At 58.0% G+C, this 27,963-nt stretch overlaps 1 protein-coding gene across 7 annotated transcripts; it reads left to right on the forward strand.

Annotated features, from left to right (window-relative positions):
* Positions 1-305: 305 nt before the first annotated feature.
* Positions 306-21,974, forward strand: HRH2 (histamine receptor H2). 7 transcript variants are annotated; one of them, XR_006581683.1, is made up of 4 exons: positions 1,775-1,911; positions 10,791-12,440; positions 18,984-19,162; positions 21,604-21,741. XR_006581683.1 is itself a non-coding variant. In XM_045027828.1 (3 exons), the coding sequence occupies exons 2-3, from the start codon at positions 11,335-11,337 to the stop codon at positions 21,785-21,787; spliced, it is 1,290 nt and encodes a 429-aa protein (XP_044883763.1). In that variant the 5' UTR covers positions 306-326; positions 10,791-11,334; the 3' UTR covers positions 21,788-21,974. The 7 variants fall into 7 exon arrangements, 6 of the variants coding, with proteins under 6 accessions (XP_044883763.1, XP_044883758.1, XP_044883762.1 ...); XM_045027828.1 differs by lacking the exons at positions 1,775-1,911; positions 18,984-19,162 and adding an exon at positions 306-326 and having other exon boundaries at positions 21,604-21,974; XM_045027823.1 differs by lacking the exon at positions 18,984-19,162 and having other exon boundaries at positions 21,604-21,974.
* Positions 21,975-27,963: the final 5,989 nt, after the last annotated feature.

Here is a 27,963-nt window from a genome sequence, read left to right on the forward strand (position 1 = left end):
TGCTGCATTGCATTGTTGGATTCCAAACGTTTTGCAGGAGTGTATCGATTTCATCGAAATCTGACGACAAATTTTCAAAGTGTTTTGACGGAGCACTTCGACCTTAGCAAACGAAGCGTCTCCGTCCGGCCCGTGGCTGCTGGCCTGACCCCTCGGCCCAGGAGAGAGGGGCACTGCACCCAGAGTCCGGCTCAAGCCCTTTTCTCAGCTTTATTTCTTCCCCATAGAGCTAGTACAGCACATCAGTCGTCCCTTCCCCTCGCACAGGGTCTTCTGCAAGGGCCTATCGGTTTCCTACATGTTTCCACTTTACAGGCCACTTTTCTGTGAGTCACCCTGTTCCAGGGCCTCCTATGGGAGCCAGCCTGCTTCCTGTAGCTCATCCTTTTACCCAGGGGCTTCCTGCCACAGCCTCTCCGTTCCGGCAGCCCTTCCCCCAGCAGGGCCACATGCTGGCTTTTCTGGTCCCCTGCTCCCTAGCTGATCAGTCCCTGCTGGGAGGTAGCTGATCTGTCACAGGCCAGGCTTGGCCCAGCTCCCCTTACATTTTGAAATGAAATTTTGTGGGAAATGTCAAATATGTGACGGCCTGTTCCAATCTGGGATGAAAGGACATTTTGCAATGTCGACATCTCCCATGGAATCGAGGTTCTGCCCTTCGACAGTTCTAAATCACAGCTCGTGCCCAACCCAAGGTCGCTCTCTCTGCCTCACCAGCTCCCTGCATGCAAAATCCAATGAGTGGATGTGGCAGAGATGGGTCCCAGGGGCCTTAAACCAGGCCTAGAACTGGCCGAATGGCGCTCTGCCCAGCCCTCCACCTGGCCTCCGACAGAGGGGGCATACCAGGGTGGGCAGGGTGTGTGGTCAGAGTGCTCTGTGCTGCAACTGTTTGCCAAGGGGGGTCCGCTGCAGCCCGAGCAAGAGTTAGAGCAGCCCTGAGGCCTCTCTAACATGCTGAGGGCCAGGCAGGCACCTGCCTACTCAGTGACCGGGGGCAGCACATAGCCCAAAGCCACACACCCCTCTGGTCCCTGGGTGGAGCGCAGGGACAGAGGAGCTGAGAACTGGCACCGGTCTATGGGTGTCCCCTGGGGTCTTCCACTTTGCAGGTCAGACTTTGTGATGCGACCTGTACCAAGACTCTGGCCAGTCCATTCCTGTTTCCTATCTACGCAGGCCAGGCACCAGCATGTCTTAGCGCCCTCGGGCTGCCTACAATGGGCTTAATTTCAGTGTGCTAACCCCCAGCATGGGGGGCTTTGCGGGTGACACTTCTGCATCGGGATTGATAGTCTATTTCTCCAGGAAACCCGAGTCAAGATGCCAGGCCTGGTGAAAAGGCAGAGGAAGGGTCAGGCAAAGGGGCTGCATTTGAGGATTAGGCACTAATCACCCTAACACTTTCCTGGCACATCACACACCTTCCCCCCCCCACTGCCAACCCTACTGCCCCCTCCCCCATGGGTTCAGCCCCTCTCCCGCTTGCACCCCAGGAGGAATTGCTTCAGCGCTCAGCAGTAGTAGGCTATTATCCCGCTCCCTCAGCTGGCCCGGAGGAGAGGTGACCCGCTGAGACCTGGCCCAGAGCCGCAGCTCAGCCGGGCCCACGGGCGCCAGGGGCCCCGGGAGCTCTGTGCCTTGGCCCTAGCGGCCCCAGACCTCTGGCCCCGAGAGGGACCCGCCTGCCCAGCGCTTGGAGATCGGCCGGCGCAGGGCGCTGCTCTCACTGGCGGAGGCTCCGGCCGGCCCCTCTCCCCCGTCACGTGGGCGGGGAAGGCGCCCGGCTCCCCGTGGCTCCCGGCGGAGCGCGGCTCGCTGCGCTTAGTTCAAACCCGCGGCGGAGCAGCGAGCCCGGCGAGCTCCGCGCCCCGCTCCGGCCAGCAGCGCCCCGGCTCCGCGGGCCGCCAGGTAGGGTGTCCGCGGGGCGATGCGCGCTGCAGCGGGGGCTGGGCTCGGTCCCGTTCGCCCCCGAGCCCATCCCCGCAGGGGCCGGCCGAAGCCCCCGGCTGGGGCGGGGAGCCCGCACCTGCTCTGTCCGCTCGCCTGGAGGATCAGCCCAGCAGAGCCTGGCGCTCGGCACCCCGGGCACCGCCGCCTCTGACTTCCCAGAGACCGGACCCCGCGGCGGGGCAGGCGGGACAGTGGCCTTGGCCCCCCCACGCCCCTCCATGCAGCCAGGCTCCCCGACCTGGCCCTGGGCGGGGGCGGGGGTTGCCATGGGGTGCGGCGGCATCAGTTTAGGGCTGGGCTGAGATGTGCCCATGAAGCGAGATTAGCCCCCTCCCCCCGAGTCTCCCCACTGGTCACAGCAGCATTTTCCACACAACCCGATACTGCCCCGGGCACAGGCGCCCTCGGGGCTCGAACCGACGCTTGGCCGTGTTTTCAGCCCAGGGCTTTGGGGTCCCCTGGCCCCCCGCTGAGCCCCTCCCCCCAGCTGGGACCCACCTCCCCTAGAGCATTATGCCAAGGCCAGGGTGCCCACAACAACCCTTAGGTGACAGAAGCGTCGTGCCCACCCGTTCTGCTGACCTCCCCCGGCCACTGCCAGGGGTCCCTGGGGACGGGGAGCAGCTCCAAGCCACCAGCCGCTTCTGCTCCCCACAGAACACACACAGGAACGGGGCAGAGTTCTGTTTCTGCTTTTCTTTGCCCTGTTGTGATTGTCTGAGCACCCCGCCCTGCACTAGCCCTGGCTCCCTGCAGTGCCTCTGGGGGCCATGGGTGTGGCCCTGCCTTTGGGGCACAGAGCTGGGGGGGAGACACGTGACGGGGTGTATTGCAGCTGTGCAGGTGCTCGGGGGAGATTCCAGTGTGTCCCAGATCATCCCCCCCAGCTCCCTCCTCATCCTCACTTGCTCCACCTTCATTTCCCCCAGCTCACCAGGCAGCCACTGCACAGAGCAGAAAGGACATGGAGGGGAGTGAGCAGCGGGGAGCTGGGCTGTGGCGGGGCCGGGGGCTGCGCAGTGTCCCATGGGTGGGTGCAGGAAAGTTGCACTGAGGAGTGATGGGGAGACACGGGCCAGCAGGGGAAGAGAGGGGGGCTGTCCCCTGACAAAGCCCCTCTGGCGGATTTCTGCCAAAAGGTCCTGGTTTGGGGCAGTTGAGAATGTGTGAAGCAGGGCTCAGAATGGAGGTGACCCTGTGCCATTGACCAGCAGCTGGAGATAGTGGTTTCCACCCCAGCAGCGTGAGATTTTGGATTTGATGACATCCTCTCTCAGCTCCCTTGGTGTTAGTAAGTTTAAGTCTTGTTCAGATTTGAGAAGGACAAAGGGTTTGGTCGGCAGGGGCGGCTCTAGCCATTTCGCCGCCCCAAGCACGGTGGCACGCCGCGGGGGGCGCTCTGCCGGTTGCCGGTCCCGCGGCTCCGGTGGACCTCCCGCAGGCGTGCCTGCGGACGCTCCAGCGAAGCCACGGGACCAGCGGACCCTCCGCAGGGACGCCTGCGAGAGGTCCACCGGAGCTGCCTGCCGCCCTCCCAGCGACCGGCAGAGCGCCCCCCGCGGCATGCCGCCCCAAACACGCGCTTGGCGTGCTGGGGCCTGGAGCCGCCCCTGTTGGTCGGGAAGCTGGAAGCTGCGCTGTCAAAGGGTTCCTGTTAGACCCACAGAAAGTCACCGCTCTGGGGTCAGTTCAGTCTTTAAGGCCCGAAGGGACGGTTGTGATTACCCGATCTGAACTCCCACAGGGCACGGGCCAGGGAACCTCACCCCTGGATTCCTGCCACCAGCCCAATCATTTCTGGCTAAGCAGAGCCGGTCTATTAGAAAGGGAGTTACAGAGCTCCAGGGAGGGAGTATCACCAGGACTCTCCATTGTGCCCTCGGTTAATGACCCAGGCTTAAAAACATGCAGCTGGCAAAGTGCAAAACCAAAGACCAACCCCGCAGGTCTCTGCCCCAGGGACGAACCATCCTCCCAGGAGGGGGCTACACATCGTGCTTGAAGTTTGATCCCCCCCGGGCAATTCACCATTCCTGATCCAGCAACGGCCAACCATTAGCCTGGCGCGACTGAATGAGCTGGAGTATTTGCCAAGCCCCTGCTGCTCTGAAAAGTTTTCCCTAAGGGAGCCCAATGCACTCGGAAACCAAGGCTCCCTCTCCACCTCCAAACCACGCAAATGTAAGGGGTCCATTGCCCCTTCACTAACGCTCGGGGGGGGGGGGGTTGCTAGCTCCCAGCGCCAAAAGAAAGGGGAGGGGTCGAGGGGAAATCAGGACCCTGAGACTGACAGTCCCCAGGAACAATGGGGAGGTGCCAACGCTCCAGGTCAGCCTGATTGACAGGGCGGGCAGGCTAATGAGGGAGACAGGAGGCCAGGGGGGTCCCGTCCTCCCTGTGAGCTGGAATTGCCTGGGGCAGACGGAGTGGGGCCGAGCTGGGGAGCAGGGCTGTGCCGGCCAGACAAGCAGCCCAGGGAGCAGAGTCACAGAAGCAGCCCACAGAGCGGACCTGTAGCAGCCAGGGCCAGAGAAGCAGCCCAGGGCGCTGGAGGCAGAGCAGCAGCCGCAGCCGTGCTGAGGCAGAGTGCGGCTGAGGCTGGGGCTGGCGCTGGAGCAGTCTGGAGCCGGGTGCGGTGAGCAGCTGGGGAGAGCGAGGGGGACCCTGGGCAGTGGGCCCAGCACAGGGAGATGCCTCAGCCAAGAGGCCCTGCAGGCCGGACTTGGGGGGGATCGTAACCCTGACAGGGTGGGGCAACGCTGGGAGGGAGAGTCCTGCCACCTAGAGTCTGAAGGCGTGTGGCCACCGCCAGAGCAAGTGTCCGACCCGCAGCGTCCCTGCAGCATGGCCAGGGCCTGGCCAGGGCCCTGGGACGTGTGAGGAACAGATTGTGAACTGCCCTGACATCCCCGTGACGCTGGCCGTGCCATCCCCGTGCCACAGAGCAGGGTGACGGGTTTTCCTTTAACCTCCCTATTTTTCCTTATTTTTTTTAATTGGTGGCTGTTTAATAAATTGTATTTGCTTAGAACTGTATGGAGTGACCAGTGGGTCAGGGAAGTGTCCAGTGCGGAGAGAGCCCCCCAGCGTGGGGACACCCTCGCCCCTGCCGTCAGTGACCACGACAAGGTTGGGGGTCGAGCCCCCCAGGAATCCCGGGCCCAGCCTTGTTGGGGTTCTGAGGAAGGGGAGCCCTTGAGGCCAGGCAGGGCTCGGGGTAAAGGGAGAGGGAGCGAGGACTCAGATGGTAGCGTATGAGCCAGGAAAGATCCCCACAGTAGCGGGACCATCCCCCGCTTACACAAATAGTACCTGACTGAGTGGCTGTGCGTGTGTTGTAAGCAATTCCCATTTGGCAGCCTCAGCCACATTCTTTTCTCCTTGACCCCCATCCTCCATAAAGCCACCCTGTGTGCACAGGGCGGGGAGTGTTCAGTGGCTTGTCCTGGATCAAAGGGAGAGTCCTGGGGAACAGCTACAGGGTGATCGCACAGCAGGGAGGGGTAGAGGCTGCCTCTGCTGTGCTGGCTTTCCTCTCCGGGGTTCACAGCTCCAAGCAGCTGAATCCTGCAAACGCCCACGGCTCGAGCTGCCTGGTCTTTGCTGGGCCTTTTGAATTGAGGAGATGATAGCCCGGTGCTGGCAGCTCGGCTTCTCAGCTTCAAGCCAGGAGATCAGTAGGTTCTGCACGGATGCAGAGGAAGGTTGAAATGAAAATATCCATGGCCCAAACCCCACCGCTTTCCTGGGACACCAGCTGAATTCCAGGGTCTCCCTTTTCTTGTCTTCAGCTCTGTGTTTCCCAGTGTCGCTGGGATGGGAAACAACCAGGCGCCCGCCCAGAGCAGAGACACTCCCCGTTGTTCTGCCAGGGAGCCCATTCTCAGGAAATTGCCCTGCGGAAGAGATTAGGTACCTGCTGCAGGCCTGCCTGGGCTCATGGCGCAGTGTGGATGGAGCCTTCCCTTCCTCTGGCGCCTCTGTGCCGGGGCTGGGTGCAATCCAAGGCTTGGCAGTGAGTCCAGTGCCTTTCCACAGAGCAGCCCAGCTGCCCCTGCACACACTGTGCCCGCCGGAGGCCGCCAGCAGTGTGCCTGGCAGAGGTGCTTTCTACCCCATCCCTACTGCGAGCAGCAAGAGCCCTGAACTTTGCATGTTTAGCGGGCACATTGGCCCTTTGAGGTTCTCATATAGCAGAGAGGGTAATTGGCTTCCCCTAGGTTAGAGACCCAGCTCCTTTCTGGTTGCATTGTGAAATGCATTCTGCTCCCACTCTGATGCAGGAATGTAATGAACAAAGCAAGGAGCCTCACCTTCTGGGATGTAATCTGAACTAACTAGCAAAGCACCAGAGATGAACCCGTTCAGAGATGCTAACAGCCAGGTCAGCAGCCCATACATCCATGGAGCTGCAGCTTTAGGGCGAGTGGAGCTGAAGCGTTGGTCTGGGAAGGAGGAGGTTACGCCGTGCCAGCCTAATCTAGCCTCCCCAGGCCTGGGTTGGATTCCCCACATTGCTGAACGAATTACAGGCCTCTTGGATATTCAGAGTCTAACTGGTCCTTGTCAGTTGTCTTCAGGGCACTGATGTAATGAAGGTGCAGGGTTTGAACTCAGTCCCTTCAGCACCACCCTCTCCTGCTTGAGCTGAAGGAGTAATTCTGCTAGCTGCTAGCAGTAGTCGGGTGTTATCCTCTAGTGGATAACAGTGTGTGACACATGCACATGCTGTTTCAGTGCATTGCACTGAATTTGACTTATCCTGCCACTGCCACTTTGTTGTTGGTAGCGGGGAAAACCATCCTTTTCCATGGAAATACCATTCTGTGGGAGCAAGCCACCCTCCTCCTCCCACCAATCAGCAAGTAGCTTGTTATTAAGTGTTCTTTGCTTCCTGCCTTAAACTTACTGGATGCTGTTGCTGTGCGCTGTTAAAAAGCTGCAGCGTTCCAACCCAGAGTAAGCTGCTTTTCATTGGCCGGTGAAGTGGTCACCATGTATAGCTGTGTATCAACGTCCATAAAACTCTTGGGAGTGGCAGGTTCTGCAGAAGCTGGGATGAGGAATATTGTTCGCTCACCAGTACAGCTGCTGAAAAATGATCAGAGATGCTCTTCCCCCAGCCCAAGGGCTGAGGATGTTGCTGCCATGCCCCGGTGTGTCTCTGGGATGAAAGGACTAATCTCCACCCCTAGGTTCGCTCAGTGCACTGAGCTCCCACTCGTGTGCCACGCGGGCCCATTCATCATGTTCTCGTACGTCTAGACTCTTCCCTTCCACATCTTCCCCACAGCCAGATAGTTCCCCTGGGGAGATTGGGATCGGGGCCACTCCGAGCTGGGCCGCAGGTGCAGCACACTCACCCTATGTACACCCTAGCCCAGAGCTCGTTGCTTCGACCTCCATTTTTCCATCATGCAGCACCAGGAAATCTGTGAATGATTTACTCATCTTATCTCTCAAACCCCGCCCTGTGCTTGGCTCTAGTATTTTTGACCTACTGCCAATGCTATAAAGCATCTCTTTATGAATCTTACATTTTAATCGGATCTGTTTTGTTTTTCCTGGCACAGAGAGTGAATTGGAGCATGAAAATTTACCTCCATCATCTCCCTGGTCTGGTGCATTTAAACACCTGGAGTTACTGCTCTTGCTTCTTCTCTGCAGTAACTTCCAAGGCTTCTCTGGTAGCTGGGGGTTCTGGTGCCGTTGTGCTCTCTGCAGGTGCCTGGATTGCAGAGAGCCTCTTCTCATTTACACTAGGTAACTCTGTCCGCCTCAGTGGAGTTACCCAGGCCTAGGCCTCTCTGGACGTCTCTGCAGGCCCCATGTGGAACACACGCCTCTGGGGAGAGAAGGAAGGAGGATGTATTGTCCTCTTCAGACCCAGTCCGTCTGAAAAGCCTTGAGGAAAGGGAGTCACTGCTCAACGTGTGAAATCACACGTTCGCTTTCTCTTAAATCAGCAGATCTCAAAAAGGGGTACACAGACCCCTGGGGGTACGCAGATGTCTTCCGGGGGTACATCAACTCAGCTAGAGATGTGTCTAGTTTTCCAACAGGCTACAGAAAAAGCACTAGCAAAGTCAGTACAAACTAACATTTCATACAGACAATGACCTGTTTATACTGCTCTGTACACACTGACATGTAAGTACAATATTTATATCCCAGTGGATTTATTTTATTTTTATGTGGTGAAATGAGAAAGTCAGCACGTTGTTAGTACTAGTGTTCTGTGACACGTTGGTATTTCTATGTCTGTTTCTGTAAGCAAGTCGTTTTGAAGTGAGGTGAAATTTGGGTACACGCAAGACAGATCAGCCTCATGAAAGGGGTACAGGAAAGGTTGAGAGCCACTCTCCTAAATACTCAGTGATACAAACAGTTTCCTGGGAGGGAGGGAAATAGGTGAATCCTAGGGCTGGAAACTGGGAAGTCCTGAGTTCTAATCCTGATTCTGACTTCCTCTGTGGCCTTGGACAAATGGGAGCTGCTGCCTGCCTCCGTGCCTCAGTTTCCCCTTCCCAGAGAGGATAAATAATGCTGCTTGCCTGCCACTCAGGGGATTGCAAAGGTCCATTAGCCCGAGTTTCAAAGTGCTTTGGAGACAAATCCCATGAGGATCGGCTGCCAAGCACTCTTTTGTGTTCTTGGAGTTTATTAGTGTTATCTTTACCCTACCTATTTCTGCCCTCCCGGTGAAGGACACAAGCGCAGACCCGTACTACCGGCTTCCCCCAGGGGCAGTTCAGTCAGAGCAAGGTGGTTTTCCGTTTCACTGCATGAGATAGTGCGGGGAAGACATTGCTTCCTTTTCGTGGTAATGGTATTTCTGAGCTCAGACAGGACTCTTGAGTTATTTATAAAATAGCCACACACCAGTAGAAATGAGCTTTCCGAGTGTAATTCTCTTGTTTGCTTTTTAATCATAAAAGAGTTTCAGAAACTGTTTGGAAGAGACTTGACTCATTTCACTGGCAGGACTTCACTGGGCCATATCACAAAAGCACATGACTCTCATTAAAAGATGTTACAGTCGTCTCTGATGATGTGCTGCTACTGCGGCATTAACATGATCATAAACTGTGGGGCTTGGTTCTGCTCTTGTCGTCACAGGTGATACACTCTTGTAACTTCACTGATTTCAATAGCCTGAGTCACACCTGTGTAGCTGGCACTATGCTATCTGGTCGTATTTGGGGGGAGGTGTATGCGGATGGTTAGTCTTTGCTCAAGAGAGCTCATGATCCAGCTAGTGGGTGCTGCAAGCCGAGGTTGGGGAGCACTGTCCGAGTCAGAGGCAGTGTGGCCAACTCTTCCAATACCTGGTGTTTCTCTTAAAGCCCCAGCTGCTGGAGTCATGGGCTGGAGGGAGAATTTCAGCTTTCATTTTTAACTAAGGACATTTCTTGCCCTAGTGTTCTTGGAGGAAAGCTTGAAAACGTGACCCCTAAAGGCAGGAAGCAAACAAAAAGAACCCGCAGATTTAGCATTTTTAAGCCAACCTCATGATTTTTGCAGCTTCACTTATGGTCCCTGAACACTAGGAGCCCTTTGCCAGCATGGTGCAGCTTTTCCATGCGATACAGTCACACACACAACTGAAAATAAGCACTTGGCCAGCCCCATTGCAGGTAATGAACCCCTGAGATGCAGACTATCCCACAGCCAGGAGCCACCTTGCACTGCACGAGTCCATTCACTCAGGGTGAGTCTCAAGGGAAGAGTTAGTTGACAGGGTTAATTAGGTTCGCAGGAAATCCAATTTGTTTTTTAAGTTCACACTTATTATTCATACTGACTGGGCCCTGCAGGGGAAGGGCAGAGTCATTTCACTTGTTAAAAAGGGAAGCGGATTGTTACTGGTATGCACGGCCTGCTGGCAAGGCACAGGGAATAGTGCCAAGAAAGAATGGAGGCGCCTCCCCAAGGGACGTTATTGTTCCGATCCGGACAGACCAGTGGAGGGGCACAAGCAGGGCCGCAGGGGGGGGGTGTTGGAGGGCGGTGCCCGGGCGTCTGTAGGAGTCGCTGCTGAAAGGCTTTGCAGAAGGGCCTGCTTGGGAGCAGTACTGGAGAGGGAGACAGCTGCAAGCATAAGCAGTGGCCTGAAGAACGAACAGAAAGGTTCCAGTTTCCTTCTCTGAGACGGGTCCTTGGGAGCGCGGGCGCTGATGTGCCTGTCTCCGTCCCAGAAGTATGCCAGGCAGATCAGAGAGAGAATTGTTTTCCGTTAAAGAGAGATGCTGGGCCAGGCGCTCCCAGGTGCCAGCTCATGGCTTGAGGAGGTGCAGAGAAGCTACTGGGTGGTGATGGTTCAAAGAACCAGCCAGGGGCAACGTCCTGGCTTCTTAAGGATGAACTTCCTTGCTCAGAGCAAAGCGAGAGCGAAGACCAGCCTTCTCCTGGCCCAAAGGTCCGTTCTGCTGCCGGCCTGGACACCTGCCATTTAGTGCTCAAGATCTGGGATCTGGAGTCCAGCCACAGGGCCTGAGTCTCCCCTGTCTTACGCTGATTTGATACCAGGGCAGCTCCACTGACTTCAGATCATGGCAGCTGACAGCAGCATAAGTGAGCGCTGGCAGCGGGCGGCGGGAGGTGCGGGTTTGGTTTCTGGTCCGTCCCTCCCTTCTCAAGGGGATTGGGAAACACCGCGTTGATCCGAGTCCCCGAGAGGGACAGGCGAGCAGAGCTATCCCTTGGAGTTGGCTCAGCCAGTGATGTTCCTGGGGTGGCTGGAACCCCCAAGTAGTCATTGCTGCTTTCTGCAGCAGCCCCTCGGCCGCGTCCCCATCGCACTGGCTGCAGGCCTGATCCTTGTTCTTTCCTTCCAGAGTCCGAGCGGTGGCTGCAGCTCCGGGCCTGAGGCAGGGACCAACCAGAAGGAATGATGTAGCAGAATCTCCCTCTCTACCTTCCCCAGCCTGACCATGTGGACGGAGCCAGGCATGGTTGAGACCCTACGCGACACAGCCCCTCTTAATTTCTCAGAGAGGAGGAGAAGAGCGAGGAAGAGGGAGAGATTGAGACTGAAAGGCGGCCACCAGAGAGGCACCTGGCGGCTAACGTACTGATCCCCAGCTGGTGCCGATACATGGGAGTGATCTATGGGCGTTATTTCTGCGTAGAGCCCACGTCCTCTCCTAGCTCTGGGGGCAGAGTCCCCGACTGGTTCCTGGCACCTTTACGGAGCCAAAGAGCAAACAAGTGAACACAAATCTCTCTGCCCAAGTGTGAGGCTGGTTTGAGTAGGGCCCTGGGGACATTCGTTGTGGGCTCCAGCAGGACCCTCTCTCCAAGCAGCTGCAGAGCTCAGACAGAGCTGGGCCGTCATGGGGACCCAGACGGGAGAGGACTGATTGCCCGCGTCTCCTTGCCATGAGTCCATGTCAGAACAGCACAGCTGCTCCGAAAGGCATGGGCTGCAAACCACAAACGGTGCTAATTGGGATCGTGCTCGCCGTGCTCATTGTGGTCACCATCTGCGGCAACGTGGTTGTCTGCCTGGCTGTCTCCTTCAACCGCAAGCTCCGCAGCCTGACAAACTGCTTCATCGTCTCCTTGGCCATCACCGACCTGCTGCTGGGCCTCCTGGTGCTGCCCTTCTCCGCCATCTACGAGCTCACGCGCGAGTGGCACTTCGGCCCCACCTTGTGCAACATCTACATCAGCCTGGACGTCATGCTGTGCACAGCCTCCATCCTCAACCTCTTCGTGATCAGCATAGACCGGTACTACGCCATCACAGCCCCGCTCCGCTACACCCAGCTGGTCACCCCTCTGCGGGTGGCCGTGGCCATGTTCGTCATATGGGTGGTCTCGCTGATGGTCTCCTTCCTGCCTATCCACCTGGGCTGGAACACCAATGGCACCGGCGTGCAGAACACGGGCTTGAACAACAGCTTGGTGTGCAAGCTGGCGGTCAACCCCGAGTATGGGCTGGTGGATGCCTTGCTCACCTTCTACCTTCCCTTGGTCGTTATGTGCATCACGTACTACCGCATTTTCCGAATAGCCAGGGAGCAGGCCAAGAGGATCAGCCATGCCACCTGCTGCAAGGCCGCTAGCCCTGCGCTGCTCACTGTGAAAGAGCACAAGGCCACAGTGACGCTAGCAGCCGTGCTGGGGGCTTTCATCATCTGCTGGTTCCCTTATTTCACAGTGTTCACTTACCGAGGGATGAAGGGGGACGAGGTGGATGACACGTCCCAGTCCATAGTTTTATGGCTGGGTTATGCCAACTCAGCCCTGAACCCCATCCTGTACGCTGCTCTGAACAGGGACTTCCGGACAGCCTACCAGCGCCTGTTCCACTGTCGAAGGGTGGGGCCCCTCTCCAGGAGCACTGCCCCCCTCTCCACACATCTGCCCCACTCCAGGGCGAGAGCCCACAAGCAAGCACGGTGCATGCAGGAAGAAAAGCCTCTGAGGATGCAGGTGCGGAATGGGAAGGAGAACTCACTCACTCGAGAAGCCACGGAAAGGTAATGCTGCTCCCTCGAGTTGGTTTGGTGGGGAGGTCCGGGATGGGGCAGGGGAGAGCAGGGACATCACATGGCTTCAGCTTTGTGTCCAAATTAGTTCTGGGCTTCAGCTTGATTCTGCCCAAGGCACAGGACACGTACCCAGTGAGCTTGGATGCTATTGTAATATCTCTGGTCACCTTGGTCTTGCACAATATGGCCCAGGTAGCAGCAGGGATCGAGCTCACTTCCCCTTGCTCTGCTAGCACGTGAGTGACAAGAGAATAGTCCCTTTGTAGTGTGAGTATAGGGCCATGGACACACAGCTGGGCAGTTCCGATTCCACCCACCAGAGGGCAGTGGTGATAGCCAGTTTGTTACAAGAGCAAATGTGAAAGGACCCCTTCAGTCCCTCTGCCCCTTCCCGTAAGCCTGTGAAGTTGGACAATAGGCTGGAGAAGACGGGGAGGATGGGGGCTAATAGGAACTAGCCTGGATTAGCTCGAGAGCCGTGTTTAGCTCCAGTGGGGGGGGACAGCTGGCTGCGTGTTCCCTTGCAGCCCTTTTGTCTGTTGCCACTGGTACGTTGCAGCTCTCGTCATGCTCTGCATCTTAAAGCAGCAGTGGCAGCAGCATCTACTGCTGCCATTAGAGCACAAACATTGGTCCCTCGAGCAGCGCAACGGGACAGAGGGAGAGTGTCTCTCCGGGGCAGAGACATCCTGCAGCACCTCCTTCAATCCTGGGACAAGGGTTGGGAGAGAATTGGATTTTGCTACAGCACAGGGTGCCCCATGCGTTCTCCTGAGCCGCAACACTGGGAGCCCAGAGCACGGCCATGCGAGTCCCTACCCTGCAGGGCAGGGCTGAAGCTGGCATGTTCACAGCATATGTATAAAGAAGTGAGCTCAGACATAGAATAGCCTTGCAGAGAGGTTGCAATGTGACACTGCACCCGCGAACCCCAAAACAGAGAGTGAGGAAACAGGCTGCTCCCTGAAACAGAGAAGCACAACTCCCCCCACCTTGCTTTACGCTGCGTCTTTCCACCCCAGCTGTCTGCTGCTGGAATCGGGCCACCCAGACCCCGTGCCTTTCTCAGAGCTCCCTGCCTGCAAGCAGGGCCAGGAGGTCCCTCAGCCTTCCAGTGACACCACGTTCCCCAGCGGCCGATGCTAATAATACGAGAGGCAACCATAGCACCTGCCAGCTAAGGTGCCCACCAGTAAAAAGACCATTTGCACATTACAGTGCCGTCCGCTGGAGGGTCACGAAGCGCTTTACCGACATTCTGAATGAGCCTCCTGGGGCGGGGGGGAGGGGATCCTCTGCATGTTCGTGTCTGGCTACCTTCAAATGCTACAGCAGCTGTAGTGCATCAGAGTAGACAGGAGGTGTTTCCTGTGAGCTGCTGTAGCCGCAAGCCCATCTGGGTGTAGCTACTAAACCCCAGTGCTCCACGTGCAGGTTTCTGTTGCTGGCGAATTCAACCAGCAAGCAAGTTCTGCTCACGTTTCCGAGTCAGGTACAAGCTAAACTTAAGGGGGGGTGCACTGGCTCTTCTTGTGGTTAATATGCAAATGTGCATGCAAATTAGGCCATTCCTCAGCATCTCCGACTCAGAGCCCCGTCCCACATGCTGACCACCATCACTTCCATTCCATGCTGAGCCGGATGAGCAGTGGGAGGGAGGGGCAGGGGCCGGGGCCGAGGGGCAGCTGGAAAGTCCTGCGGTTTCTGCACCCAGGAGAGGCTAGGGCAGATTACCTTGCGAGGCTTCACCAACGTGCTGGACAGAGCCACGGGTGTGAGCTCTGAGCCAGGCCCTGCCTGTTCCCCAGAGCCCGGGGAGGAGAGTCTAAGGAGGGAGGGAGGGAGCGCCAATCCTCCCACACCCGTGACAGAGAAAGGAAAACAAGCTGCATTTTTTTCTTCCTCACTGCAAGTGATTCCTGCTCCTTGCAGGCCTTTCAGCTGACCCCTAGAAGTGGCTCAGAAATGTTCCACCCAGCAGATAGCGTGTACTCTCTCCCCGCCGCCTTCCCTGGGAGCGCCAACAAAGGACCGATTCTTGGCTTTATCCTGGCTGACACCGGTGGTGGAGAAGCAGGTTTCCTACCCCGTGGCTGGAGAGTATCACGCCGGTGCCCTGCCGGGAATGGTGCTGCTCACCCGCGTCCCAAAGTGCCCCACACATGTCCCCAAACCCCCATTGAGGTACAAAAGGCTGGACCCAGCGTGGTAGCCTAGCAGAGACCCTGGAGGAGTAGCTGGTCCAAGCATCAGCTCCTCATTGCGGAGAGCCCCAGGGCCTCCTGCATGTGCTGTGATTGTAGGACATCCCCTTCCCACCGCCAGGCTCAGCCCAGTGAGTCTGTGCTCGCCTCTGGCCCCAGCTGATTCAGGCTCCAGAGAAAGGCTGCAGCCAGCTCAACCTTTAGCCGTCGGGAGGAGGGATCTGCACTGGGTCTCCAAGTTCTGCAGCCTGACCCGCTTGACAGGGCTGGTTCTGGTGGGGGCCGGTGCTCCCCCCAGGCATCCCCAAAGGGAGCTGGGAGAGGACCCTCAAGGAGCACTCTGTTTATTTGTAATTTGCTCGTTAATTGTAACTTTGATCGGTGCTTCTTCTTGGTACCATTTGGGCAGAGCCCCCTGCGGTGCTGAGAACAGGAGAGGGAAGGCAGGGCGGAGAGCCGCTGACCTTGCAGCCAGGGGGAAGGGAGGTCCTCTTCCACCCGCAGCTGGCTATTGGGAAGTCGCCTCCGAGGAGGAGCTGGAGGAGAGCGGTCAAGGCTGGCTCATTTCCATGGCCTTTTGAAAGCAGTGGGAGCAGCCAACTCCCATTTCCCCTACTCCTGCCTGTCTCCTTCGCAGATACCGGGTCCCAGCCGCCCTCTGTCTGGCCTAGTGGCCCTGCTCGGGCCGTGGAGGCAGGTCTGTCTGGGTCCCTCTGCATTCATGGCTCTGCATTGTGCACTAAAGTATTGACTCGAGCGAGAAGGGTGGAAGAGGGAGAGCTAGCTCGACCCTTCATTCCAGGAGACCAAGTCGATCTCACCACAAAGGGAAATAGGATTTGGAGCTTTTCCGTTGTTGAATTCTCTTGGAGCAAGATCGGGAGGAGTTTTCACTCCTGCTTGTGTAGCTGGGAGGCTTGGCTGCCAGGAAGCTGTCGGGGCTGGATGGCTACAAACAGATCTGAAAAGGGATCAGGACTGGAAAATTCTGGCCCCATTTTCTTTTGGAAATGAAGGTACCAGGTTTAACACACAGGCTTACGCCTGTTTACACAGAGCGAGCGAGCGCGCACTCGTTTCGATTACACGTGCATTCCCCTAGCCGGCCTTTGGCCTGGGCGTGATGGGAACTAGCCCCAGTTGTAGGCAGAAGCGCAGCAAAGGGATTGCTAAAAGAAAAGGAGCTGGGATTTTCCAGCCAAAAGGGGAGGGCAGGGATGAAGAAACCCAGGTGAACTCCGCTCTCCCCATGGCGTGAGGTTGGCAAGGGCGCACTTCTCAGGGCATGTTACTAGACAAGGAGAAGCTCCTGCCGGCTGGGAGCAGGTCGGTTCCTGCTAACTGGAGCAGCCGGGGAATGGATAGTGCTGGTTTATTTGCACAGGGAGCTGCTGTGGAGGGCGTAGCAATAGCCTGACTGGCTCTGAGACCTGAGCTCAGTGCCTGGGTAAATTTCAGTGAGGCAGCAACAGTCCCAGGCTTCCTGCCTCGCGCTGCAAGGGCTGGGTGTGAGCTCGGCTCCAGCCGGGTCATGGCACGGTAGAGTTGTTAATTATTATCAGAGGGGGAGCCGTGTTAGTCTGGTTCTGTAAAAGCAGCAAAGAATCCTGTGGCACCTTATAGACTAACAGACGTTTTGCAGCATGAGCTTTCGTGGGTGAATACCCACTTCGTCGGATGCAAGTAGTGGAAATTTCCAGGGGCAGGTAAATATAAGCAAGCAAGAAGCAAGCTAGAGATAAGGAGGTTAGATCAATCAGGGAGGATGAGGCCCTGTTCTAGCAGTTGAGGTGTGAAAACCAAGGGTTTTCACACACACCCAGCTTCCCAGCACAGTCTGTCGCAGCGGCGTGTGGCCCCTCCCGCAATGCGGTCCCATCTCTAGCAGGCCCGGGGGCTAAGTGGGGTGAACTGAGGATCGAAAAAAAACCCGGCAGTAGGCTGGCAAATTGCACCAAATGCCAGGAATAGTGACCGGTGAGCACGGGAGCCCCAAGGAGCCTAGCAGGAGGCTGCAGAGAGGGCCAGTTCATAGCTGCCCTGTGGATCCTTCCATCCTAGGCCTGGGAGCCGCCTCCTTCCCAAGGGAGGGAATTCCATGGAGACGGACAGTGGCGCCCCCTGCACCGGGGGGAAGATGCTCCAGCAGAGCTTGAACGCTGCAAACGTCTCCCTGTCTCTGTGGGCTGCCTAGGTGATGGGTGCAAAGCAGGGACCAGCACCCTCGGCAGGCACCCTCCCCACTCCTTCTGTATTGCATGGACGGTCAAAAGCCAGCTGGCAACGTCTTGATCTAGAAAGCACAGGCTCCGCTGGCGACTGCACGCGAAAGCCCCGGCAGCTGCAACCCCAGGGTCACTCTGAATGGTCCCCAATGGTCTGAACAGTGCTCCCCAAACTTCTGCCATGCCCTTCCCTCACCCATAATGGAAACTGTCCGCACCACGTGGGACTTGTGGTCAGGAGCTTGTTTGGGAGCTGTGGTGGGAGCCGGGAGCCAAGGCTGGGAGCTGAAGCCGCAGCCGGGGATGGAGGCAGGACAGGAGCCAGACCGGAGCTGGGGGGCAGAGCGGGGCTGGGTGGTGCTCCCTCCCCACCCCCATAGGGGCTGGCCTGGGCCCCACCACACCCCCCTCGGAGGGCGCACCCCACAGTTTGGAGACCACTGGTCTAAATAGATGCAACTCTGCTGACTTCAGTGGCATAGATAAATTCAAGAACTAGATAAATTCCTGGAGGATGGGTCCATCAATGGCTGTTAGCCAGGATGGGCAGGGATGGTGTCCCTGGCCTCTGTTAGCCAGACGCTGGGAATGGGCGACAGGGGATGGATCACCTGGTGATTCCCTGCTCTGTTCATTCCCTCTGGGGCACCTGGCACTGGCCACTGTCGGCAGACAGGAGACTGGGCGAGATGGACCTTTGGTCTGACCCAGTGTGGCCGCTCTTATGTTCTTCGCTTGGGTGCAGCAGAGAGCAGAGTGCGGTGTTAGCAAAGGGGCCACTTTCCCCTGATCTTAGAGCCACAGCTGGTCTGTTCTAACTGGGACCGGACTGGGGAGCTAATCGTCCTATTTATCTGAACGCTGAAATACGGAAAACAGGATTGGTCCAAACTAGATGGCTTCATTTTGCCCTGTGCATAGCGCACTCCCCTGCAGTCTGCTAGGTTCTTTGTCACAGCCGAGCGTTAGCAGGAGAGACCAACATCTGTGAACCTCCCTAAATAGGAGAGACCCCTTTTCCCAAGGGGTCAGCCCCCCACACCTCCCAGTCTGGCACCTAAGTAAGAGGCCAGGTTTTCAAAGGAGCTCGGCTGATTGGAGCTGCTGGGCTGAGTTCTTTGTACAATCTGATGCGTTCAGTGAAGTACCCGAGTGGGATCGGCTCTCTGGAAAATCAGTCCCAATTGTGTGAGCCAGGCAGTGCTGGAAATCCAGCCCATTACCCTTCGGCAAGGCAGAGACAGAGACTGGATCAGCAAATACTGCAAATGTTCTCAGACAGTGATGTCGTTCAATGGGATGCCACCACCGGGGACAGGGAGTTCAAACCTGGCCGCTCCATCTGCAAACAGAGAGAAAAGGAGGTGACACAAATCATTAGAATCCTGGGGAGATTTCCAGGAGAAGAGATGGAAAGGATTGGGACTGGCTAGAGAGGAGTTAACTAGAAGGGGAAACTGATGAATGGGACAGAGGAGAGACTTTCCCCTCGCCCTCTCTCCAAACCCTGGGGAAAGGAAAGGGAGCTCGTTTAAAACTGGCCAGAGGAGACACTGCTCCGTTTGCACAGCTCGGAACTCACTGCCACTAGAATCCAGCGAGGTGAAAGCTTAGCAGCCTCGGACAAGGACTGGACATTTCTGTCACTCATGGGACGTCCCCAGGGATATTAGCGAGGTTAAAAATGTATAAAAGGTTTGAATGAGAGAGAAGCTAGGTAGCAAACGCCACCCGCCCACACCCGCCAGCACACAGTCAGACCCCTGCGGCAGGCCAGGCCAGGCCAGCATGCTCGGGGCACTCTGGGAGATGTGGTGACCTGTGAGACGGGAAGAGAAATGCTCCTTCCCTGGGGAAATAACCACATTACCGGCCACAAATGGGGCCCAGCGGTCACTGTCATCCTGGTTCCTCTCCAGCCTGCTCCGCTCATTCCCGGCGCCAGGTGATGCAAACCAGAGCGCCGGGGGCACTGCCGGGGGCACTGCTGGGTCTGGTGCAGCAGAGACACGTGAGAGTAACAGGCAGCAGCCCGGAGCCGCAGCGGAACACTGAGCGGCACTGAGTGATTTTTTTTTTGTCTTTAATTTAATCCTCTCCAGCTCTGGCGTTTTCCCCTGAGTCTCGGCCAGCCCGCCGCAGTGGGTTCCGCTCTGGGACGCGCACTCTCAGCCTTTGATTCCTGGCTGCCCCCCTCCAAAAGCCACCGAGGACAAACGTTAGAAGGTCACAGTTAGATTTGCCCCTGGGGGAAGCCTAAAGGCAGAGGTGGGGCCACTGGGTGAGTACCGGGACAGCGATGCACAGTGGGGGAGCTTGGGACGGGCGAACGCTCTCCCCCATATGCTTTCGGTTCATTTCCTACCTTCCCCCCACCGCCCCAGCAGACCCCACTGCTCTGAGTGCCGGGGCTAGTCGGGCCAGGCTCAGCCCCAGGCGTAAGAGAGCAGGAGAGGAAATCCCACTAAAGAGAGAGGCACTAAGCCGTGTTGAGTCTGGGGCTGGCGGGCTCGGCTCTGCATGTGAAAGGGGAGGAGAGCACAGGTCCCTTCCTCCTGGAGTTCTGTTCCTGGCACGTCTCGGTGGACGGGCTAGTGTGGATCGGCACTGGGTGGAACTGATTGACAGACCAGATGAATGAGTTTCACGTCCTTCCATCTCACGGTAACAGGCCTAGAGCGGATCTATTTGCAAACGACACCAGAGCACAGCTGCCCCTCTCAGCCACTGACAAACCTGTAACTCCCACCTGCGCTGGAAGAGTCTTCAGCAATTTCCAGCCAGCTGATTACTTCCAACTGACTTTCCAATTGGCCTGCACCAGGCTATTCTGCCTCATTTCCTGGGCTAACCCCCGTGGGAACCGATAATGTGAACTGGCACCGTCTACCCCAGAGGTGGCTGCATTAGGAAATCACATTACTGGAGCACTTGGGATGATTGCCTTTGTCCCAGCCCATTTCAGCTGCATAAAGATACCAAAAGCTCTGGCGCAATTGCTGGAGGAACAGCGCCAGCGCAGCGGGCTTGCTGCTGCAGTATGCCACTGTTAGCCCTTCTCCCGTGCTCCCCTGCCGCAGGGTGAGGGTTTTACAGCTGGCCCCTGCGGTTCTGTGTGTGACGATGCCGCTAAACTCCACGGAAAGCGGGTGTGAGTCACGCATGGAAAACTAGATATTTGCAGCAGGAGGCTTTATTTACCCTCCATTGGAAAAGCTGGGCAGGGCTTAGGCAGCGAAGGTCACGGTCACCTCTGCTGCTGGCCCACACATACCACCTGCTGATAATGCGGCCTCTGCTTTATTGACTGTGTCGCAGGGCAAACATCAGGGTCCCCTGTCTGCTGAGAGCCAGATACACTTGTTCTGCTGGCTCCACACCGGGCCCTTGTAACCTTGGCCATGGTCACACTGTGCCGGGGGACGGGCTCCCTCCCTGCGCTCGCGAGCCGGGCAGGCTGGGAAAGGGCAGTGCCCGAGGCTCATCGGGCTTTGGCATCAGGCCCACCAGTCAGCAGGGCACCTGGGGAACCACGGAACCGCTGCTGGATGTGTGGGGACGGTTAGCTGAGTGTAGCTTTAGCGTGGCAAGGCCACACGCGCCCTGAGGCCCACGCACAGCGGTGACACGGTGCTGCAAATCGCCAACCCCCCGCTCCAGCCAGGGGGTCAGCTGGGTAGTTCCTGAGGTCTCTGCTCAGCCCCTCCAGCCGATTCCCACCTCCGGCAGGAGTGGGGCCCTCTGCTGACCGCCCGAAAGCTCTGGTGGGCCCCGCTCAGCACCTCAGCCCCAGAGAGGGAGCACAGCCGTGAGTGCTCCAGGAGCAACCGGCTCGAGGGAGTCACCCGGAGCCCAGCAAGCAGCTCAAAGCTCAGTAATGCAGGAGACGTCTCTGGCAGGAAGCCAATTCCAGCTCTGCAGCTTCTGCCTGTGGGCTTTGCTGGATCTTACCCAAAATAAATTTCCAGCAATTTTCTGTCCATCTTTCATTGCTGGCTTCCTCCTTCCCAGCCTTCCCTTCTCTCTCTCTCCCTTCCCGGTGCGGTCTCTCACCCCGAGCCTGGCAGACGCATGGGAGAGGACATTGGCAGTAGCTGCAGGAGACACTCCCCAAAGTGTCCAGCCTGGGAGAAGGAGACTATTGAGCATGACCTGAATGGGTGGAACAAATTGGCTCTGTCTCTCCCCCCAGTCTATGCTATAGTGCAAAGCACAGGCTGCAAAGGGGGAGGATGGTATTTGGCACCTCTCTAAGGCCCAGGGTCCGCGTCACGGACAGAAAAAGAAGCAAAGTTTGTAATTCCTGGCGCAGTGGCCAGGGGATGGCAGCGGGTCACTCCCCCACCTTCCCAGGCGGGTTGAAATGCAAGGGCATCGCTCTGCCCTCCCGGAACTGTGCTACTGACAGGGTTCCCAGCCTGGGCCGCCTCTGCTGCTGCAAGGGCAGGACAGTGGGAATGGCCAGGGAGTCTCATAGGGTCCCTGTGGCTGGCCGTGGCTTTGGAGGGGAGGGTGAAGCTGCCAGTTGCTGTAACACAGGCTGGGCTCAGAACTTGCCCTTGGCTTTTCCTGCACCCTTTCCCCTGCAAGCTCCCCTTCAGTTTGGGCCCAGGAAAGGGGCTCTGGGAATGGGGGCAGTTGGGGGAGGTAGGAGGGAAAACTAAACCGCCCGTAGCACGTGTCGGGCAGATCTAGTGAGATCCACCCTTGTTCCCTCCCCAGGAGTCCCGCCCCATCTGGCTCGTCCTCCTCCACCATCCTGTCCTGCTGGAGAGGCCTCTGGCTGGCCAAGTTCCTTCCCAAGGGGGGCACGTGGATCCCAGCGCGTGAGGAGCCGGCGACCGAGCTGCAGAAGAGGGTGAAGCCCCCAGCGCCCCCTAGGGTCATTTACTGTGTCTTCTCCTGAGCCAGGATGCATGGCCCAGGCGAGTGCTGAATGCCATCAATACCGGGCAAGCCTTGCTCAGGACCCAGAGACCCAGCCGAGCACCACGTCCAGCATCTCGCTCTCCACGGGCAGAGCACTTTGGGGGGGTGTTTGCAAACCCAGGGACATGGATCTGTAACATAATCCACCCTTCTGTGTGGGCATGGCTGTGGGTGTGCGTGGGTGGGGGTGTGTGTGTACACGTGGGTGGGCGTGTGTGTGTACGCACCCCTGTGTGGGCACGGCTGTGGGGGTGTGTGTGTGTGTACACGTGGGTGGGTGTGGGTGTGTATGCACCCCTGTGTGGGCACGGCTGTGGGTGTGCACGTGGCTGTATGTGTGTATGCACCCCTGTGTGGGCACGGCTGTGGGTGTGCACGTGGGTGTATGTGTGTACACACCCGTGTCGACAGGGCTGTGGGTGTGCACGTGGGTGTATGTGTGTACACACCCCTGTGTGGGCACGGCTGTGGGTGTGCACGTGGGTGGGTGTGTGTACCCACTCCTGTACATATATATATGGGTGGGAACAAATTAAATTATTTACATCTGAGGAAACAAGCCTCTCCCCAGAACGGCGCCCCTTGCTCTCTGCCTCTCCTCCCTACCCGACCCCCCTCTCCCGGCTCGACGCGGCTAGGTCAGCCTGTGAGCTCGCCGGGCCAGGGACCGTGTTGGGTCAATTCAGTGAGATCTTGTGATCCGGATAAACAGTGCGGAAGAGAGGGAGGAGCTGGACACTTGGGGCTGTGCCAGGGCGGGTACAACCCACCAGGATGGGGTGTTTGGGGCTGGACCCCCTGTGTCCCCACAGCCCAGTGCAGCTGGCGCTATATCACGAGGCCACCTCAGGTTCCCAGGCTCGGGCACCATTTTCCCTTGTCTCTGTTTGGGGAGATGCTGTTCATGGCTCCTGATAAGCTGAGGCCCGGTGTCCGGGCAGCACCATGTGCTACCGAGGCATCTACATGGCGCGCTCAGGTCATGTCAATTCTCCTCCCCGGCTGAGGACATTTTCCAGCTCAGTCCCAGGGTGAGGTGCGTCCTGAAGAGCTCCTAGCGCGAAGTCCAGCCCTGCGGAGCTGAGGGCTGGGGGACCGAGCAAAGACCCAGGGCCTCAGCTTGGTCTCCAGGGTAGAATGCCTCCCCCTTTGCTCCCTACCTGTGTGAGCCCCGGGGGGCTGAAAACTCCCGGGGTGTGTGTGTGTGTGTGCGCGTGTGTGTGTGTCTGTGTGTGCGCGTGTGTGTGTAGCCAGCGTGAGGGGAAGCCCCTGGGGGCTACCTCTCAGCACCACGTTAGGAACGAATAAAGCTGACCCCTCCTGTCCTGCAGCGAGTGCTGATGTCCGATCCTTCCCCTGCGGGGCCGTGGGGGCTCCTGGCCCCGGCTCTCAGGCGAGCCTCAGGCAGGTGGGGTTGTCAGAGAGAGGAGCGGATGGTGCAGCCCCCCGCCTGGCTGTAGCATCGGCCATTCCCACCCTGGGTCTTTGCCTTTCGTGAAATGGTCCCCGCGGGTGCCCGGGAAATGGGCTCCGGGCGCAGTGTCTCTTGCGATGAGCCCAATGGCTGGGAGGAGGCTGTTTGTCAGAGCAGGGCTCCCAGGGCATGTGTCAGTCACGGGGCTGCTCTCCCCTGCAGAGACACGTGGGCCCCATCCCCGGGGCACCTGACCCAGCCTGTGGCAGAACAGGGATGGCACAGCCCAAGCCGGGTGCAATGGCAGGGCGCAGCGCAGTGTGTGGCACTGAGGGTGCTCCTGCCTTGTGGGGTCCGGGCATCTCACCACACTAGCACACACGTTCGTCCTTTGCCCAGCTGCTTGGCAGGGTGCCAGGATGCTCCCTGCCTCCCACCCCGGCAGCAACTCCCCATTTCACTCCCAGGGCCCCTGGAGCGTTCGGGGATCGGACCCCGTTTGGTGTCAGCACAGCTGGGAAATGCTGTTCAGAAGAGCAGCCCCTAAACCCGCTGCAAGCCAGACGACCTGCTGTCCGCTCCGGCCCCAGCGCGTGCCAGGCAGGGCTCGTTAGCAGCCGCTCGCTGCCGGAAGGGGAGAAATCTGCAAAGCGGGAAGGGAGAGCGTCCGTCTCTGACTCGTGAGCTCAGCATTAGCACCTTGGGCCCGGGAAAAGCGTAGGCCAAAAGGGCCAGAAGCAGCTACTACGTTTAGGCATCTCAGTTTGGGGGGTTCCCAGCTGGAGACCTCGGGAGGCTGATTTTCAGGGAGACTGAGTAGCCATAGCTCCAGCGGGCATCACAGGGCCACTCCAGTGTGCCAAGGGGCTAGAAAACAACCCTGGCAGGGCACGTGAGGATTCCCCAGGCGGAGGGGAATCACTGGGTAGCATGAAGCCAGCCCTGAGGCTGTCAGCCCCTGGCGGCGCTGGGGCCGGGGGAGTGCGAAACCAGCGTACGCTCCCCATTGTCCCCACTGCCCGGTGCCATGCCCAGCCCCGCTCAGCCAGACCTGGGGCTTGCAGGCAGCTCCCTCACCTAGACTCACCTCCGCAGTGACCCACCAAAATCTGTTCCCTGCCCCCCGGCCCAGACGTGCCGTCGAAGGGGACACAGGCCTGATGGCCACTTCCAAGCGGAACTCGGGGGAATAATGGCAGTGACTGATGCCTGGGTCAGAACTGGTTGGTTTCGTGTCCTTCCCCCACTGGCTTCCTGCCAACCATGTGCCGGCGCCGGCTGCCGATGATGCCAGGCAAAGCTCTGCTGGATGGGACGTCTGGGCTCCTCTGCCGCCTCATACCGAGACGTCGCTTCTCCCAGCTCAACGCAGACCTCGAAACGTCTTGCGAGGGCAAAGGGCTGCAAAAGGTGGGCAGGGGGCCGGGGTTTAAAGGGCCGGCCCAGGCAGACTGTAACGGGTAATGCCACAGCACACGCCCAGAGGAGTCCCAAAGAGAGACAGAAATTCCCTGCAAAACTTCTCTCCAGCCCTGCAGACCAGCTCTGTGTAGCTGGGCGGCGTCTGGCTCGCCCCGTCCAGTAAAAGCCAGAACCTCACCCACCTCGTCCCTGCGAAACGCTGGGAGCTTGGGAGCGCACTGGGAAGCACGAGGATGGTGCGAGAGCACCACCTGCCTGCTGCCAGGGGACAGCCGCTCCAGGCCTCAGGCCGCCTCTCTTCTCCCAGAAGGCTGCCCCAGCTCCACCCCAGCTCCCCCTGTGAGGATCGAGTGACCCTGAAAACGCCTCCCACAAGCCACCTGCCTAGCGCAGAATTCAGCCCTAGCCAGGCAGATTTCAAAGGGTTCCTGCTCCAAGTGGGAAACGGTTTATACGTCCTGGGGGGGGGAGATTGAGATTGCCAACAAAATTCCAGTCCTAAATCAGGACCAAAGAATCACAAGCTCGGAAATTTCTGTGAACCAATAAGCTGAAAAAAATCCGTTCGGGTCAAGCTAAAGATTTTGTCTCGCCGTTTTGGAAATGTTTCATTTCCTTTTTTTTTTTTAGTGTTACGGTCAGTTGCTTCAATTTCTAAACCCAAAGCTATTTGGAAACAAAGAAACCTCCAAATTTTTCACTTCAGCCATTTCAAAACTCCTTTCCCCCAAATTTTTCAGAACGACCCTTTCCCACAAACAGTTTTGGTTTCAACAAATTAGGGTTTTCTGACCAAAGTTTTATCAACAAATCCGCAAGTAGCTCTCCTGCACGACTGCTCTGCGCCTGGCGTCCCTTGCACCTGGGCAAAGCACGGCTGGGACACGCCTGTTCTGCTCTGGGAGCATGTTGCACTGCCCGGGGGTAAATGCCACACAAGATGCGGTGCAGGGTGCATACGGTCCAAGGGCATAAATCAGCCCTGCTCAGAGCCAGCCCCGGCACCGTGTGGTGTAATCAGGCTCCTGCTGGGGTCCCTGGGTCACAGCTTGAGCTCGGCTGATGGAAAAGCCTCCGGGAGCCGGGCCCACACTGGGGCTTTATTTTGGTGTTGTCCAGGTTGTGTCTGGGTGCGGGGCAGCTCGGGGCTGGCTGAGAGATGGGCTGTGTGAGGAGACAGGGCCAGGCCAGAGCCCAGTGGGTGCTGTCTGTAGTGAAAGCCCCTCTCTGGCCCTCTACACCCGGGGGCTGGAGCCATGTGTGGCTGCCACACGCCTGTCAGTTCTATGTCCCGCCTCACTGTGGTGGGAGCTGAGGGCACGGAGGCCTTGCAGGGCACTCGACGCAGCAGGACTGAACTGGAGTGAGAAGAGCTGAAACTCCCCTAGACTCTTCCTCTGGGATTCCCCCGTCCCCAGGCACAGCACCAGGCTGTAACTGAGGTCCTGCAGGGATCCCTAGGACAGTACAGCACCCAAGGGCCCTGCACAGAGGAGTCCAGACCCCGTTTAGCGTCTGGGAGGATCTCCATTCTCTGGGCAAAGCAGCAAGGGCTGGAACCGGGAAATGCCCATGTAACACCGACAGACCCAGGTCGCTGGCGGGCGGGATCGAACCTGGGACCTCTGGAGCTTAGTGCACGAGCCTCAACTAGCTGTTAGCTAAGGCTGTAGGACAGACTCATTTAACTCTCTCTATGCGGTCTCGGTGCCGCTCGATGGGACAACGCCACACCCAGAAGGTGTGTGGGCGGGGCCGGCTCCAGCTTTTTTTGCCGCCCCAAGCAGCGAACCAAAAAAAAAAGATAAAGCCGATCGGCGGCACTTCGGCGGCAGCTCAATCGCGGCGGCACTTCAGTGGCAGCTCAGAGAGGAAGAGGGAGTGAGGGACCCTCCGCCGCAGTCCCGGACGTGCCGCCCCTTTCCATTGGCCGCCCCAAGCACTTGCTTCCTGCGCTGGTGCCTGGAGCCGCCCTGTGTGGGGGTTACACCCGCAGCAGCCATGCTGATCCCAGCCCCTGGAGAATAGCTCACTGGCACAGGCACAAAAAAACCCAACCCTGCCACCTATGATAACAATTGAGACTTATCTAATTGCAGAAATAATTGCAACTGAAGTGTTTAATTACCAGCCGCTCCCGATCCCTCAGACAAGGGCCTGGTTTTGGTTTTTTGATTATTAGATTACAGCCGGGGGGGCAAAGGGGAGGAGAAAGATTCACTAATTAAGGTCTTGGAGAACAGCTACCAATCTGGAAACGCTGCTTTTAATTTTAATACTAACCAGGCTGGAAGGGGGGAGGGGGGGAGAGCTCCTTAATGCGGAACATCTGCGCCAGCCACTGTCTGCACGTCTGCCCACCTGGCTTCCTCACAAGCACCACATGCCGAGCTGCATTAATGCCACCGGCTCACTGCTCAGTGCGTAGCGATCGACCCACCTTCCTGCCACGCTCCGTGTTGCCAGCAGGAGAGCGCTGTGCCCGGTCCAGCACAGTGCCGGCGGGGCCGCTCTCCCATCCGCTGGCTCCCACCAGAGTAACCGTGAGCGCCCTGTTCTCATGCGGGGAGCTCAGCGCAAGCCGGCCCTGGGGTCTGGAACTGGGGAGGTCCTGGGAGGTCAGGAAAAGTACCAACCTCCGCTGCTCAGAGCAGAGGGCAAGCGCCTGGCCTGGCCTTCAGCCGGCCTGCGCTCCGTCACGCCAGCAGCCCCGACAGGAGCGGCCCGACACCAGCCAGGGAGAGAGAGAAATCGAGCCTCAAGTGAGGCGTTCCCACGCCACGCTGATGGGCACGGGGTAGGCGGACAGACGGGGAGAAGTGACGGGAGCACCTTTGACAAGCACTGTTAGGCCAGTTCGAGGGCTCTTTACTGAGCTACCCGGCTCTGCTGGGGGGGTTGGAGCTGAGTCTGGGGGCACATGACAGAACTGAGCCGCATGGGAGCTCTGAAATGTTATCTCTGCCAAGAAATGAGTATGGCATGGCTGGCTGGCATGGGCAGTATGGCACACATGGCATTATGGTCAGCATCAGCTGTATGGCAGTCATAGGCTATCTGGCATGTAGGGCATATACGACTGGCATGGCCTTATAGAACATATGGGCTGGCCTGGGCTGTATGGCACATATGGCTTGTATGGGAAACTGCTCCTCCTCTGAGCATTAGGCTTGAGGCCTTTTTGTTTCCTTTTGTTAAACTATAAATAGCAGCAAATACATTTGTGGTTTTCAGCCCATCATGTGCCAACGGGGCATAAACCTGCAGATCAGGCCCAGCAACACCCAGCATTCAAGAATCATGAGTTGGGCCTGAAA

The sequence above is a fragment of the Mauremys mutica genome, chromosome 8 (genome assembly GCF_020497125.1).
Source record: "Mauremys mutica isolate MM-2020 ecotype Southern chromosome 8, ASM2049712v1, whole genome shotgun sequence".
NCBI classification, from domain to species: domain Eukaryota; kingdom Metazoa; phylum Chordata; order Testudines; family Geoemydidae; genus Mauremys; species Mauremys mutica.